This window comes from Bufo bufo, chromosome 5 (assembly GCF_905171765.1).
Source record: "Bufo bufo chromosome 5, aBufBuf1.1, whole genome shotgun sequence".
Classification (NCBI taxonomy): domain Eukaryota; kingdom Metazoa; phylum Chordata; class Amphibia; order Anura; family Bufonidae; genus Bufo; species Bufo bufo.
The window spans coordinates 15660758-15678493 of record NC_053393.1 but is presented as its reverse complement, the minus strand read 5'-3'; the positions used below and the strand labels follow the sequence as shown (position 1 = coordinate 15678493).

The 17736-nt window shown below is 42.0% G+C and overlaps 1 protein-coding gene across 1 annotated transcript in view; it reads right to left on the bottom strand.

Annotated features, from left to right (window-relative positions):
* Positions 1-12372, bottom strand: part of LOC121001342 (ly6/PLAUR domain-containing protein 2-like) — a 96553-nt gene extending 84181 nt beyond the window's left edge. Inside the window, exon 1 of the mRNA XM_040432373.1 lies at positions 12274-12372. Within this exon, the coding sequence (XP_040288307.1) occupies positions 12274-12328 (55 nt within the window). The 5' untranslated portion in view covers positions 12329-12372. The remainder of the gene's footprint in view (positions 1-12273) is intronic.
* Between the last annotated feature and the right edge of the window lie 5364 nt (positions 12373-17736).

Below are 17736 nucleotides of genomic sequence, written 5' to 3'. Positions count from 1 at the left end.
TCTTCAAACCGCCCTCTTCTTGCAGGCGCTGTTGGATTGGTACCCACAACTGCTTCTCTGTGAGTGGAAATTCCTCTGCCAGCACCCGCAAAAGCAGAATGCAGCATTTCTCGGTGGTAACGTTTCCGCCATTTTTTGTTTGTACCGGGGGTCTAAGTACGTTGCCACCCAGTACTGGTCCTTGCCCTTTATGCTTTTTATATGGGTGTCCCTCTTAAAACACTGGAGCATGAAGGCCCCCATCTGTACTAAACTGGAAGCGTTGTAGTGGCCTGGCTCCTGCTCATCATCCAGGATAAAGTCGTCCTCGTTCTCCTCCCCCCATCCACGGACAACACCAGGGGTCCCAGAAAGGTTTAAAGCATGCTCTTCTTGCTCCTTCTCATCCGCCCCGGCACCATCCTCCTCTGACTCCTCTTCAGACTCCTGCTGACTTGTCTCAGATGATGTAGCCCCCCCTGGGAATTCATCCAGCATTGCGACTTCCTAGACGGCTTGATCAATGACATGACGCAATGCACACTCCAGAAAGAAGGCAAAAGGTACGATGTCACTGATGGCACCCTGGCTGTGACTGACCAGTTTTGTGATCTCATCAAATGGCCGCAGAAGCCTGCATGTGTCGCACATGAGCAGCCACTGGAGCGGTGAAAAAAAAACAAGCTCCCCAGAACCTGTCCTGCTGCAGAGTTCGTACAGGTAGTCATTAACTGCACGTTTCTGCTGGAGCAGCCTATCGAGCATATACAAGGTTGAGTTCCATCGCGTAGGGCAGTCACAAATAAGACGTCTGACGTGCAGGTTCTGTCGCCGCTGAATGTTAGCAAGGCGAGCCATGGCCATGTAAGATCTTCTAAAATAGCTTGAGATTTTCCTGGCCTGCCGCAAGACGTCCTGGACCCCGGGGTATTTGACAACGAATCGCAGCACGACCAAGTTCAGGGCGTGTGCCATGCACGGCACGTGTGTCATTTTGCCCTGTTTCAGCGCGCTCAGCAGATTGGCACCGTTGTCGCACACCACTTTACCAACTGTCAAATTGAGCGGGGTTAGCCACTGATCGGCCTGTGACCGCAGAGCTGAAAGGAGTGCAGGACCGGTGTGGCTCTTGGCTTCCAGGCACAACAGACGCAGCACAGCATGGCAACGTCTCACCTGGCATGTCGAATAGGTCCTGGGGATCTTAAGCGGCACAGCGGAAGAGACGGTAGCAGCGGAAAAGGAGGAATCAGCCGAGGAGGAGACGGAGGATGGAATTGGAGGAGGAGAAGAAGAGGCAGGCCTGCATGCAATCCGTGGCGGTAAAACCAAATTTACACGGGTGCCACGGGTTACATGCTTGACGGCTGTCAGAAGGTTCACCCAGTGGACAGTAAAAATTATATACCTTCCCTGCCCGTGTTTGCTCGACCACGTGTCTGTGGTCAGATGTATCTTGGCACCGACACTGTGTGCTAGAGATACATTCATGGATGCTCCCTAGGCAAAGCCTAGGCTCCAAGGCCTAATCTGGAAAACTATTTCCAGTCCTCTCAATCTGTGGTTGAAAATCCCAAAGTTCTTCTGAAGAAAGTAAATGTGCAGAATGTCGTCAGTCATGGTGTCAGCAGTCCCAGTGCAGCAAGAAACCACGATGGGAAGAAAGTAACAGCAGAGAAGAAAGAAGCAGCAGTAAGTAAGAGTGTGATGAATCCACCTACCAGTGTGAATGTGCAGCATCCTGAAGGAAAAACCACAGTGCAGGAATACTCTGAAGCAAGAGGCCAGCAGAATTTGCTGGAGGTGAAGCAGACTCCATTGAAGGTGTGCAGCCCACCCCTTCCCCATGCAGACAGAGAAGAACTTCTCTGGAAAGACAAACGATTCAGCAAAACCTGAAACAAAATGTTCCGATACCATCTGACTGTACAAGATCTGGGAGCAGGAGCAAAAAAGTTGCAAAAAGTGTGGATAAGACCAAAGATGGAAAAGCAGGAAGGTTTCAACGTGCAGCCACTGGAAAAAACTTGGGAACCGGTCCCCAATCTGGAGATTGTGCACCCACCAAAGTGACGGCAGCCGCAGCAACTCCAAAGCCACAAGTTTTTTCACCAGCAGTGCAGAGGCTTAGGCTGGAAACAAGTGGAGTAGCAACTACTACACCTATGAGAGGTCATCCTGTGAGTCCACAGCCTGCAATACCCAGCAATGGACAGTCTGCTAGAGGGGGAGAGCGCTCATCTGAGCTCTGCCTGGCTGATGAGATCCCAGCACTGGTGCAGAGAATGGAGACTCTGACGAAAACGGAAGCTTCAGAAACAGATAGACTGTATGTACAAGCTGAAGGCAGCAAACCCTGACCGCCAGGAGCTTCATTAGCGCAAGCTGAGCTCCCTGGCCATACAGCTCGCTGACACTGTAAGGGAGATGGACTCTGTGCTAGAACAACTGGGACCTGTTGGAGAAACATTCAGGAACCAGCAGTGATTTGACTCTTTCCAAAATGGCGTCCGGCAGTCACATGTAAGACCATTACTGCAGCCAGCAAGTTTCTCCTTTAAAGAAGGAACTTTGTACAGAGGGGAAACAAGCGTCCAGCACCAGCAAGCACCTGAAGCAGGAGGACAGTGGACCCTTACCTGAAGGTAACCCTGTAGTAGCAGTGTAGTCACCACAAGCGCCAAGGGGCAGTACTGTCGACTCCTATATAGCTATGTCCATATATGGAGTCAGTGCTTGGGGACACTGCAGTGTATTTAAATCTAATTTAGCCTGTATTCCAGAAAAGTTTCTGCCAGGATTCGAACTCACGACCTTCTGTATTAGAGGCAAGGCACTTAACCACTCAGCTATAATAGCTGCATAGCCAGTTACTTGTGTTATTTTAATAAAAATAAATATATATATATATATATATATATATAAAACTTCTACTGTACTGTACTTCTACTGAGACCTATACAGTAGAAGTCTCATTTTTTTATTTTATTTTTTAGTGACTGGCTATGCATCTATATAGTGTAGTGGTTAAAGTGCTGCGCTGTGATGCAAAAGCTGTGAGTTCAAATCCATGTCACAAACTTTTTCAGAAATAGAGGCTAAACTTAATTTAAACTTATATATGTAAGTTTTTAGCCATAATATATTTACACATATTATTATATATTTAGAATTAATAGAATAATAGAAATAATAAAAATAAATAGAAATATATATTATAATATATGTAAATATATTATGGCTAAAACATCAGTAGTAGTTTTCCACATATTATGCATACATATATATGAGAAGTATGATTTTATATATATTACAAAAAAATATATAAAATATATAAATCTAATTTAACCTCTATTTCTGAAAAAGTTTGTGATGGGATTTGAACTTACAGCTTCTGCATCAAAGCCCAGGGCTTTAACCACTACACTATATATCTGCATAGCCAGTCACTAAAATAAAATAAAATATAAAATGTATAGGTCTCAGTTTTATTTTTTATTTTATTTTTTAGTTACTGGCTATGCAGCTAATATAGCTCAGTGGTTAAGTGCCTTGCCTCTAATGCAAAAGTTTGTAAGTTCGAATCCTTGCAGAAACTTTTCTGAAATACAGGCTAAATTAGATTTAGATACACTGGGGTGTCCCCAAGCACTGACTCCATATATGGGCATAGCTATATATGGAGTCAGAGTAGCGACTCCTAAGCCGTGGGCTCACACTGAGGGATTCCCTCACTGTACATAGAAGAAATAGAGAAATAGAGGCTAAATTAGATTTAAATACACTGACCCGAGCATCGCGCTGGAGCACACTAGGTGTTCGGCCGAACTCTGCGATGTGCCAAGCATAGCGATGCTCGAGCCGAACTGGTGTTTGGCAGAGCATGCTTGCTCAACACTAGTGGAGAAGTTGGTCATGTAAGTGCAAATTGCTAGGTCATTAGATGTAATTTGTGTGGTAAGATTGGTCATCCCCACAAGGACTGTCCTGACGCCTGGCATAACATCTGCAAAGACTTTCCAGTCGATGACTTAGTAGCAGGGACAGATGACCTAGAAGAGGATGCGTTGATATCAGGGTCAGTACCGACAGGGACACAGTTTCAACAGGACGTACCACACAATGATCCAACACAAACCCAACCCGAGTCAGAAATCATTGAGGGGAACATGGAAGTGGTCACACAGGGTGTAGACTCAGAGGCTGTCTCTTCTTCTGCTCCAGTGTCCACCACTGGGGAGAATAAGCATTCTAAAAGAAAGAAGAAAGATAAGTCCAGCCATAAGTCAGAGGGTGAGTGGACCACTATCCAAAAGCCAAGTAAGGTGAAAGTGGACAGTAGACCAGATGGGACAATGACCGCCAATAGATTTAGTGTCTTGTCTGAGTCAGACGCAGAGGCAGAAATGGAGAGTGAGCTAAAGCGTATGATGGCTGAGTATGATAGGGACCCAAATGATGATCCTCCCTCTAAAAAGAGACCCATTCAAGTTGAGGGACAGTATGATTCAGACATGGATACTGGTAGTCAGCGGGAGTGCTCAGACTCTGATTTATGATGATTTGGTCAGTCTCTCTGTTTTTTGTACTTTGTCTTAGGCTACATGCACACGACTGTGCAGTTGCGGATCCGCAAAAAACAGAAGCCACCCATGTGCCTTCCGCAATTTGCGGAACAGAACGAGCGGCCCATTGTAGACATGCCTATTCTTGTCCGCAAAACGGACAAGAATAGGACATTCTATATTTTTTTTGCGGGGCCTCACAACAGAGGAACAGATGTGGACAGCGGGGCCACGACAACTGCGGCTCGGATGCGGACCATAACTACGGTCGTGTGCATGTGGCCTTACTCTGATGGCTTATTTTTAGCTTAAAGTCATCTCAAGTAATGTGAATAGCATGAAAGTAAGGAAACCAAGGCATGCTGTGTATGAACATCTGAAGTATTTGGATGCCGATGTCTTCTTCTTGCAGGAGACTCATCTAAATACTTTGGGACTTGTACGAGAGGCAGAGAGAGAATGGCGGTCTGGTCCTTCCTTCTGGTCACTCCCTGTGGAACCATATGCTGGGGTCTCCATTAGTGATGAGCGGCAGGGGCAATATTGGAATTCGTGAAATTTTGCAAATATTTGGGCGAATATTCATCATATATTCTCAAATTCGATAATTCGTGATCTCGGCAATCGGAAAATTCGCAATAAAAATTTGCCATACGAAAATTTGCAATCAACACTACTCCTAAAGTCAAAGATATTTCAGCCTTCTCATTGGCCCACAAGCAATGAGCATGAGGGATCATGGGTACTGATGAAAAAAAAATCTAGAATATTCGCAATTACGAAGCTATAGCACTACATTCTAGATATTTGCGAATTCTCAAAGTGCCAATATTCGCGATAAAAATTTGCAATTAGAATATTCGCGATCAACACTAGTCTCCATACTGTTTAACACCAGTGATGTGACCATACATAGATTAACTGAGGTTTTGATGGGAAGGTGTATAGTCCTGGAGATTACTATCCGAGGTAGAAGACTCCGGCTCAGCAATATCTATGGTCCGCAGACAGTGACTGAGAGTATTGACCTTTTTAATGAGGTAAAGCTATACCTGTTCACATCTGTTCCTGTGGTTATGGCGGGGGACTTTAACGCTGTTATGACACCAAGTGACAGACCTACTGGCAGACCCCTTACTAAAGACTCTAAGGTCCTAAACAGGATGATTCTTCAGGCTAGCCTGTCCGATGTGTTTGTGTGTGGTGGTAGAAAGCCAAAGTTTACCTATTCTTGAGCTGGCAGAAGCAGTTGGATAGACTTAGCTCTGGTGAGTCCTTCTGAAAATATTAGTGAGAGGAGGGAAAAAGTAGTTTCTTATTCTGACCACGTGACCTTGTCTTTCTGTTTAGGAGCCACCAAGCTCTCTGTTGTGGGAGAGGCTTATGGAAACTCAACTCTATTCTCTTGGATGATCCTTATATCCAGAGCTGCATCCACTCCCTTCTTGAAGATCAGCTAGAGAGAGGATTTTTATGAAAACATGGCTGACTGGTGGGAGGATGTTAAAGGATAACTGTCACATTTAGATCCTAATTTCAATTTTCATATATGTAGTTACTAATAACATGATATTCCAGAATCAGTTACTATTAGACTGGCTTACCCCATATTTAATAAGATTCAGCTCTTAGCAAACAGTCTGCATAAAACTGCAATTTGACTATTCAGTTAAGATGGCCGCCACTGCCCTCACCCTGAGGCTAATCCCGCCTGCCCTCACTAGCCAGTAACAATAGCCCCCCAAAAGTGTCAGTAACCAGAGCCCTCCCCCCTAAAAGGTTAATCTCCTGCAGCACAAAGGGGACCTCTTACCACATGTTGCTTTCATTTATACACTGAGCAGATGGCAGATCTCCCTTCCCTGGTCTGCGCTGCTCCAACTCTGCCTTCTCCAGCTCTGCTGAGTGAGGGAGCGTCTGCCAAGGGACAGGGAGAAGTGCACACAGCCCAGGCACTGTTATCAGCTGCTGGGGAGGACCTGGCTGTAATCATTTACTTACAGTCCCTGGCTGTCAGTAATGTGACCTTGCACGCTGCGTGCTCCGTCCTTCAACAGATAGACGGACCATGCCTAGCAACCCTATTTTAAGCACTAAGCACTATTTTAAGCACAGATAAAAAAAGGCAGTACAGGGAACAAAAATGTGGAATTAAGGGGTAATTGAATACACAGTGAAAAGTTGAAATAGGGCCACCAAGGAGATATTAATCACCACAATCCAATAGTCCAAAATAAATAAATACGACAGTTATCCTTTAAGGATGAGATCAGATCCCTCTTAAAGAGGCTGTCAGTTAAAAGAGGGAAGAGTAAGTACAGCCAGTATCTCAGCTGCGGAAAGAATTTGAGACGCTGTATTAGGCAGATGGGGAGGATGAACAAAAGATTGACCGACTTAAATCTGAGATATGGCAGTATCAGTACAGCAGGTAAACCTTCCTAGTTCTTGAACAGGATTATGGGTCCTTAGGGTCACCTGATCCCTTTGAGAACTGCCAGGAGCGTGTTGCTAACAAAGTGGTCACAGGTCTCACTGACTCCCAGGGTGTTTTGCAGGAATCTCGGGAGGGTATCCTGGGGGGTGGTGAAATCTTTCTTACTATGCTGACTTAATTTAGAAAAAGGTTTTGGATAAAGAAAAGATGACTCAATTCTTGGAGGCTACTTCAGGCCCTGATACTAATGATTTGGACTTTTCTCCGTTAACAGCAGAATTAACGGTGGAGGAGGCCATTGATAAGTTATATCTGGAGAAGGCACCAGGTTCAGATGGTATTATCGCAGAATTTTATAAGACGTTCAGAGACCACTTAGCTCCAATCCTCGTGGACGTGTACAAAAATTGTCTAGAAAACCTAATTAATTCTGCTGTCTAAAGGTAAGGAGCCTAGTGACATCAAGAACTGGAGGCCAATTGCCCTCTTGAATGTCGACAGGAAGATTCTGGCAAAAATCCTGTTCTCTAGGTTAGTCTGTTTGTCCCGGGCACTGTTGGCAGGCTGTCAGTTTGGCACAGTTAAAGGGCGGAACATCTCTGGAGCAGTCATCTCGATAAGCTGACCAGGCTAAAGCCTTCGATAGAGTAGACCATGATACTCAGTAGACCATAAGTATCTATGGGCCACTTTGTCGAAGTACGGTATTCCAGGACAATTTATTGATTGGCTGAAAACTTTTAGCCCCTCAGCGTGCGCTGCCGCCGGAGCTCTGCCCCTGCCACCATTATAGTCAATGGGGACGGAGCCGCAGTCCGGGGACACACGGAAACAAGCCGCAGGACGGATCCGACAGGCTGTTCACCAGCCGGAACAGCCTGCCGGAGTCCCCTGCCGCTAGTGTTAAAGTACCTTAATACTGCTCCTATGTACAAGAATATAACTACTATAATACTGCTCGTATGTACAAGAATAAAACTACTATAATACTGCTCCTATGTACAAGAATATAACTACTATAATACTGCTCCTATATACAAGAATATAGCTACTATAATACTGCTCCTATGTACAAGAATATAACTACTATAATACTGCTCCTATGTACAAGAATATAACTACTATAATACTGCCTCCTATGTACAAGAATATAACTACTATAATACTGCCTCCTGTGTACAAGAATATAACTACTATAATACTGTCTCCTATGTACAAGAATATAACTACTATAATACTGCCTCCTATGTACAAGAATATAACTACTATAATACTGCTCCTACTGTATGTACAAGAATATAACTACTATAATACTGCTCCTATGTACAAGAATATAACTACTATAATACTGCCTCCTATGTACAAGAATATAACTACTACAATACTGCTCCTATGTATTAGAATATAACTACTATAATACTGTCTCCTATGTACAAGAATATAACTACTATAATACTGCTCCTATCTACAAGAATATAACTACTATAATACTGCTCCTATGTACAAGAATATAACTACTATAATACTGCTCCTATGTACAAGAATATAACTACTATAATACTGCTCCTATGTACAAGAATATAACTACTATAATACTGCTCCTATGTACAAGAATATAACTACTATAATACTGTCTCCTATGTACAAGAATATAACTACTATAATACTGCTCCTATCTACAAGAATATAACTACTATAATACTGCTCGTATGTACAAGAATAAAACTACTATAATACTGCTCCTATCTACAAGAATATAACTACTATAATACTGCCTCTATGTACAAGAATAAAATAATTTTCCATGCACATGTTTGGCAAATATTTATCACCGTGGATACATTTTTATGAAGTTGTAACTAGACATGAGCGAATCTATTAATAAATAAATATAGTTCACAGACACAGCCCACTCTATATCAGGTCTCACATGCATATCAGAGAGAAACAAACAAGCCATGAGGAGTATAGGACTTTCTGTAGAGCTCAGAGACAGGATTGCATGGTGCTACAGATCTGGCAAAAGATATACAATATTTTTGCTGCATAACAAGAAAATATAGACAGAATTGTAGAAATGTTTGCAAATGTTTTGAAAAGGGAAAACTAAAATTTCTAATTGACATAAGTATTCAGACCTTTTGTTATGACACTGCATATTTCGCTCTGGGGCCTCCCATTTCCCTTGATCGTCTTTGAGATGTTCTACACCTTGATTGGAGTCACCTGTTGTAAATTCAGTGGATTGGACATGATTTGGAAAGACACAGTCCTGTCTATATAAGGTCTCACAGCTTACAATGTATATCAGAGCAAAAACCAAGCCATGAGAAGGAAAGAACTGCCTGTAGAGCTCAGAGACAGGATTGTGTGGAGGCACAGATCTGGAGAAGGGGAGAAAACATTTCTGTTGCACTGAAAGTTCTCAAAAGCACAGTGGCCTCTATAATTCCAAAATGGAAGTACTTTGGAACAAGTAGGACTATTCCTAGAGCTGCTGCCCCCCAAACTAAGTAATCAGGCAAAAGGGCCTTGGTAAAAGAGGTGACCAGGAACCCAATGGTCACTCTGGCTGAGCTCCAAAGATCCTGTGTGCAGATGAGAGAAACTTCCAGAAGGTCATCCATCACTGTAGTCTCCACTAATCTGGCTTTTATGACAGAGTAGCCAGAAAGAAAGATCTCCTTTCTAAAAGATACATGAAAACCGCCCGGAGTTTGTATAAAAGCATCTAAAGGACTCTTAGACTGAGGGAAACAAGATTCTCTGGTCTGATAAAATCAAGATTGAGCAAAGTGCAGAGATATTTTTAAAGCGACTGTCACCATGATCAAACCCTAATAAACCAACCATACCAGCTGGTAGTGCTCCTCATCCTGATTAAAACTATGCCTTTCTTTTGTCTGTATGCTAAATAGCTACAGAGATATCTGTACTTTTATGTATGCAAATGAGAAGTTTGAGCCCCAAGAGGCAGGGCAGAATCTTTTGAGCACTGCTTTGTAACACCCTCTGTGCTCTGCACACTCCCCCCCCCCACCACCACCACCTTGATTGATAGGGTTAGACATGCTGAGGGCAGAGCTTTGTCCTAGCATCTACATATCATATAATCTATGTACCGTAGCATAACCACACGGAGATCTGCTCAGAAAGCTAATCTACATATTACTGCTTTATATTACTGGATTCAGCCCCACCTCCTCGTGCTTGAATTTCTAATTTGCATATGAATAAAAATGCAGATATCTCTGCAGATATTTAACATACTAGAGAAAGAAATAGTTTTAATCAGCATGATGAGCCCTAATAGACAGTATGTGGTTTAATAGGGTTGATTCTGGTGACAGAGCCTCTTTAATGAAAACCTGATGAAGAGCTCTGGACCTTAGACTGGTTCACCATCCAACAAGACAATGACCCTGAGCACACGGCCAAGACAACACAGGAGCCACTTAGGGACAACTCTGGGAATGTCATTGAGTGGAACATCTCTGAAGAGAACTGACAATGGCTGTCCACCGACGGCCCCATCCAACGTGACAGACCTGGAAAGATTCTGCAGAGAAGAACTGCCAAAAATCCCCAATTCCAGGTGTAAACCTTGTGGAATCATCCCCAAGAAGACTGGATGCTGGAATCACTGCCAAAGGGGTTTCAACTGAGTCCTGGGGTAAAGGGTCTGAATACTTATGTCCTGAATAAAGGGGCTGAAGACATGTCCTGAGTAAAGGGTCTGAATACTTAAGAGGGACTGAATACTTATGTCTTGAATAAAGGGGCTGAATACTTATGTCTTGGGTAAAGGGGCTGAATATTTATGTCCTGAGTAAAGGGGCTGAATTCCTTTGTCAATGCAAGATTTTAGTTTTTCCTTTTCAATAAATCAGTAAAGATTTCTACCATTCTGTTCTCACTATCTCATTTTGGGGGACTGAGTGCAGAAAGATGGGTCTGAAGACTTTCCGAATGTACTGTGTATATATTTTTTTTAATAATACCAAACCTGTTGATACTCCCCAATAAGGGATAATTTTTGGATCACCTATTATAAACAGCAAGCCACTGCACCTCCAAAACCAATGTGTGTGTAAGTTCCCGCACATATCTTTCCCCAATAAGGGGACATTTTTGGAATTTTTTTTTTTTTTTTTCATTTTAAAAAGCAAAATAACAAATAATCGGACAGCACAGTGTGGCATTAAACTAGTTGTTTGTTACCATCAACTGCCAGCAGTTTACCCACAGACATATATGTCATATTGACATTACTAATGCTGTCTTGGCGTTGAAGAGCTTGAAAGAGGTTGGAGACCCAGAAGACCCCAGTGTCACATACACAACTTTTCAGGGTATTTGGGTTTAAATTTATTCAGACCAAATAGAATTTGTCTATCAAATCGATAGAATCACAAAAAGAATTTCAGGAAATTCCCTCATCACTGTTTGTAATAACTAAAAAGAATAATAAAAAAAAAGGGGACATTTTTGGAATGTTTTTTTTTTTTTTTTCATTTTAAAAAGCAAAATAACAAATAATCGGACAGCACAGTGTGGCATTAAACTAGTTGTTTGTTACCATCAACTGCCAGCAGTTTACCCACAGACATATATGTCACATTGACATTACTAATGCTGTCTTGGCGTTGAAGAGCTTGAAAGAGGTTGGAGACCCAGAAGAGTCACATACACAACTTTTCAGGGTATTTGGGTTTAAATTTATTCAGACCAAATAGAATTTGTCTATCAAATCGATAGAATCACAAAAAGAATTTCAGGAAATTCCCTCATCACTGTTTGTAATAACTAAAAAGAATAATAAAAAAAAAGGGGACATTTTTGGAATGTTTTTTTTTTTTTTTTCATTTTAAAAAGCAAAATAACAAATAATCGGACAGCACAGTGTGGCATTAAACTAGTTGTTTGTTACCATCAACTGCCAGCAGTTTACCCACAGACATATATGTCACATTGACATTACTAATGCTGTCTTGGCGTTGAAGAGCTTGAAAGAGGTTGGAGACCCAGAAGAGTCACATACACAACTTTTCAGGGTATTTGGGTTTAAATTTATTCAGACCAAATAGAATTTGTCTATCAAATCGATAGAATCACAAAAAGAATTTCAGGAAATTCCCTCATCACTGTTTGTAATAACTAAAAAGAATAATAAAAAAAAAAAAAAAACATAAAAAGGTCTACAACCCTAAAGACAGCATCTAGACCTAGGAGAGAGAAGTGGAGCAGACAAGACAAATCTGTTTGATAACCTTACAAAATGTATTCTCTTACCCAAGTCCCCTAGAGCGGCCATGGCCAGGAGTAACATAACAAGTCTCTTCATCATGGATTCCTGCCGAATACGGTGCTGTGCGAGGAGATAAGGCTTTATAAGCCAGAGTTGTCCTCATTAAGATAAACTGCCAAATATAGATGAAAAGATAATGGGGAACTGTCTGTCCCATATTCCGCCACATCTTCCACACTTTTCCTTGCATGTCTAGTAATTCAAGTTTTAATTAATGTATTGCAAGCATTTGTTCCAATTAAATGAGTTGTCATAGTTTATGTAGGAAAGACCTATTATTATGCAAATCGTTAGTCCATTTAGAAGGCCCGACCAATTTAGAAACTTATCGGAGGACCTATTAGTAGATCCTCCACTCCTTCTCCAATGGTTTCTTTTTTCTTTACTGTTTCCAAAAAAATTACCAAATGACGCGTTCGATCCTGTGAAAGGATGATGGACAATATCTGTTATTGATGACATGGAGCCCCTGCTCCCACCAAGATTACCATCCTAGGTCTAATATGCAATTGATGGGACCTTACGAGAAGTAGGCCAGCCAAACACATGAGATAATGGCCGAATGCTCGTTCAACCAACTGCCAAATATCTTCCTAGTCTCCATCCTCACAATTAGAGATAGGTTGGCCAAGAAATGGAATCGGACAATTATTTAATGTTTATGGGTCAGATTTGGTGGTAGATTCTGGAGGATGTGAAAGTTTAAGGAGTTGAAGGTCGATTCTTTCTTTCTGTCGGAAATAAGTCCTTAAAGGGGTTCTCTGGTCACATGCCAAATTTTTTTATTTCATCTGCCCAGTGTTTCTCAAACGCATCATATTTTTGCCCCACAGCCCTATTTTTCATGTTGGTGCGTTCTGTTCCCTGTTCTCTTCTTTCGCATCAAGGCAGGATGTTTCCATGTACAACTTCCTGTTTTCATTGTTTTCCTCTGGAGTTTTCTAACCAATCCCACCATTTATTTTTAACACCTTAGTGGTTGGCCTGTTTTGGCCTTTAATGAACAAGCAATTATTATTATTTTTTTTCCTCACATTTCAAGAGCTATTACTTTTTTTTTTTTCTTCGATGTAGCCATATGAGGACTTTTTTTTTGTGGGATAAGTTGTAGTTTCTAGTTGTAAGTTGTAGTTGTGATGACTTTATTCTCTGGATTAGTACGATTACAGCAATACCAAATACATATTTTTTTTCACATTTTACTACTTTTGCACAATAAAAACCCGTCTTTTTAAGAAAATGTTTTTGCATCGCTGCATGCCAAGACCCCTAACTTTTTTTCTTTTCTTTTTTCTTTCTAAGGAGTTGTGTGAGGACTTGATTTTTGCAGGGTGACTTTAGTATCAGTTTTCATTAGTATCATTTTTGAGTTCACGACATTTTTTGGCGATCACTATGCAGGGTAAAATACATGATAAGTGTGTAGCGTGGGTTTTTATGGTCTCAGTGATACCAAATATGTTGTAGGCATTTTGTATCTGCAAATTTTTTTTTCATCGAAAAGCAGTTTTTGTTTATGGAAAAAAGATGGATTTTTTTTTTACTTGGAGATTTTTTTCAAACAAAATTTTTATTTTACTCTTATTTTTACCACTTATTAGTCCCACAAGGGGATTTTGACTTGCGACCCTCTGATCGCTTCCATAATACACTGTATTACTTATGTAGTACAGTGTATTGTACTGTCAGTAGGATACTTTCTGTCAATCTAATAGGTTGTGCCTCTGGCATAGCCTGATAGGTAAACACTGATTGCAGACCTAGGGGCTTTCGTTAGGCAATCTCATTCTGGGTGGTGTTGATACCTGACAGGGAGAGCCCCCCTTCTGAAATCACTTAGATGCCATGGTCACTGTTGACCATGGCATCTAAGTGGTTAAATGGCCGGGATCAGTGCTTCTGCTGATCCGGACCGCAAGGGCAGGAGCCCAGCTGTCATACAAGAGTCAAGCTCCTTCTCGTTGCTGCACGGGAGAATCATGCAGTGCTTAGACTAGGCCATCATTAAAAAATGCAGAGGCCGAGAATAAGACCCTTAATGACCACTGCAGAAAGGTATATTGCTGATCATTAAGGGGTTCATATTTGGGGGTCCTCTGTAAGGATTCATATTTGGGGATCCTCTGTTTAGTGGATAGGGGTTACATAGAGCATCTCTCATTCTGGAGGATCTGTCCTGCATCACACAGACAACCAACTAATGTGAACTGACACTTTATTTTGCCTGTGGGCTCCCTGCAAGGAGATTTCAATGAGGAAACACTAACCCAACACCTGGACCTGTCCAGATTCTGTTAAAACAAGCTTCAAACACTATAGGGTTTATGGTGATTTTTGGTTTGAATCTGAAGAACTGGGCCTCATGGGAGATTGTTGACCATGATGCTTTGCAACAAGGTATTGGATTAAAACTTCTAGAACTGGAGAGTGTGGTAGTGTCTTCTGTCTGGGCAAGAGGAACCTCCTTCCACAAACCATTGTTGAGCCACTTCTTGTGTTCTTGAGGGCCCTTCACCCTGCCTGCCTCAGCTGTCCATGGGGATTATGGTGCATTTAATCTCTAGGGAACATGGCGAATTCAGGGTTCCTAGTATCCCACTTCTCTAATGTAAAGGTACAACATTTGAATCCTGAGTTTGGCCATGTTAGGTTGATTGTATTAAGGGTCGAACTGGTACCCATAGCAGAGGTATTCCGTACTGAGCTGCCCCTTCTACCGAATGCAAAAAAAAATGAAAGCCACATTGGAACAGAATGTGATGCATGTTACGAGCGTAGCACGCCTCAGTTAAAGTGACGGGGGTTGGATTTGGCACTGATTATTTATAGAGGGAGCGTTAATGACTGGATGTTTATATGATATTTCCACATCTGTAAATCATCTGGAGATGGCAGAGATAACCGGGAATGGCGTAATATTACTGTGTCAACACAATGCAAAAGTTGTAGAAAATTTTGTATTCATGCCCAAACGAAGAGTTAAGAGTAGAAGTTTCAGAGAGAATGGATCAAAGATGGACTCCGAATAAAAACGGAGACTGGTTCTCTGCATCGACAAGACTTGTTTGAAGAGTCTCTTGACAATAGGCTGTGAAAGTGAGACTTTAACGATCAATATAACATATATATTTTCAGTGTCAGTTCCGCAGCTTATTTTTAGAGGACGCTTCGGACACTTCGGACAAAACGGGAGGATCCTTTAAATGGATTGTCCAGCAGGAATAAAATGATTTCTATTGTGTTTGTTAAATTGATTGGACTTACTTCTATGCTTTGATCTACCGCTGTCAGCTCCGAGCCTGGGACACAGGAGAACGCTTCCTATGGTGATGCGTGACCTCTGATGTGTGAATCGGTCTGACTAACTGGATTGCTACGCCATCACTGATTTCCCTGGGAAATAAGCTGGCACCAGAGGTATCTATAAATACAAAGAGCACCGCGCCCTCCCGTTTGAAGTCTGTTGAGCAAGGTAATACAGTGAGGAAAGAGGACAAAAACTCCCCAGATCGGGTTGTTATATTGGCACAACACTGGTACCACTGTGGTGTAGAAGCAGTTCCCTCTTGCAGCGGGATTTCCAGCTGGGATCCCATGTTATAGTAATAAGCAGAGGTAAAAATTTTACTAAAAGTACCACAATATTTTTTAAACAATTAAAACATTCTGTATATAAAATCTCAAACAAGACATGATACAGTAGAATGTGCAACGTGTTTCGGGCTGCCAGTTTCATCTGGCACTTATCAAGCAAAAACTCTTGCGCCACAATTTGAATGCTTAGATCAGAAGAAAAATGATGGTTAAGAATTAGTGCAAAGATCAAAGACACCAATAAGGAAACAATGTTGTTGTGAAGGTGACGTGAAAAGTTGTGGGAGCAATGTACAGGGTGGGCCATTTATATGGACACACCTTAATAAAATGGAAATGGTTGGTGATATTAACTTCCTGTTTGTGGCACATTAGTATATGTGAGGGGGGAAACTTTTCAAGATGGGTGGTGACCATGGTGGCCATTTTGAAGTTGGCCATTTTGAATCCAACTTTTGTTTTTTCAATAGGAAGAGGGTCATGTGACACATCAAACTAATTGGGAATTTCACACGAAAAACAATGGTGTGCTTGGTTTTAACGTAACTTTATTCTTTCATGAGTTATTTACAAGTTTCTGACCACTTATAAAATGTGTTCAATGTGCTGCCCATTGTGTTGGATTGTCAATGCAACCCTCTTCTCCCACTCTTCACACACTGATAGCAACACCGCAGGAGAAATGCTAGCACAGGCTTCCAGTATCCGTAGTTTCAGGTACTGCACATCTCGTATCTTCACAGCATAGACAATTGCCTTCAGATGACCCCAAAGATAAAAGTCTAAGGGGGTCAGATCGGGAGACCTTAGGGGCCATTCAACTGGCCCACGACGACCAATCCACTTTCCAGGAAACTGTTCATCTAGGAATGCTCGGACCTGACACCCATGATGTGGTGGTGCACCATCTTGCTGGAAAAACTCAGGGAACGTGCCAACTTCAGTGCATAAAGAGGGGAACACATCATCATGTAGCAATTTCGCATATCCAGTGGCCTTGAGGTTTCCATTGATGAAGAATGGCCCCACTATCTTTGTACCCCATATACCACACCATACCATCAATGTGTTTGTTCCAACAGTCTTGGAGGGATCTATCCAATGTGGGTTAGTGTCAGACCAATAACGGTGGTTTTGTTTGTTAACTTCACCATTCACATAAAAGTTTGCCTCATCACTGAACACAATCTTCTGCGTAAACTGAGGGTCCTGTTCCAATTTTTGTTTTGCCCATTCTGCAAATTCAGTGCGCCGATCTGGGTCATCCTCGTTGAGATGCTGCAGTAGCTGGAGTTTGTAAGGGGGCCATTTGTGAGTAGCTAATATCCGCCGAAGGGATGTTCGACTAATGCCACTCTCCAGTGACATGCGGCGAGTGCTACGCTGTGGGCTCTTGCTGAATGAAGCTAGGACAGCCACTGATGATTCTTCATTAGAGACAGATTTCATGTGTCCACATTTTGGCAAATCCAACACTGAACCAGTTTCACGAAACTTAGCAAGCAGTTTGCTAACTGTAGCATGGGAGATGGGTGGTCTCGTAGGGTGTCTTGCATTGAAATCTGCTGCAATGACCCGGTTACTGCGTTCACCAGACATCAACACAATTTCTATCCGCTCCTCACGTGTTAACCTGTCAATGGCTGTAAACAAAGAGAAACTTGTAAATAACTCATGAAAGAATAAAGTTACGCACACCATTGTTTTTCTTGTGAAATTCCCAATAAGTTTGATGTGTCACATGACCCTCTTCCTATTGAAAAAACAAAAGTTGGATTTAAAATGGCCGACTTCAAAATGGCCGCCATGGTCACCACCCATCTTGAAAAGTTTCCCCCCTCACATATACTAAT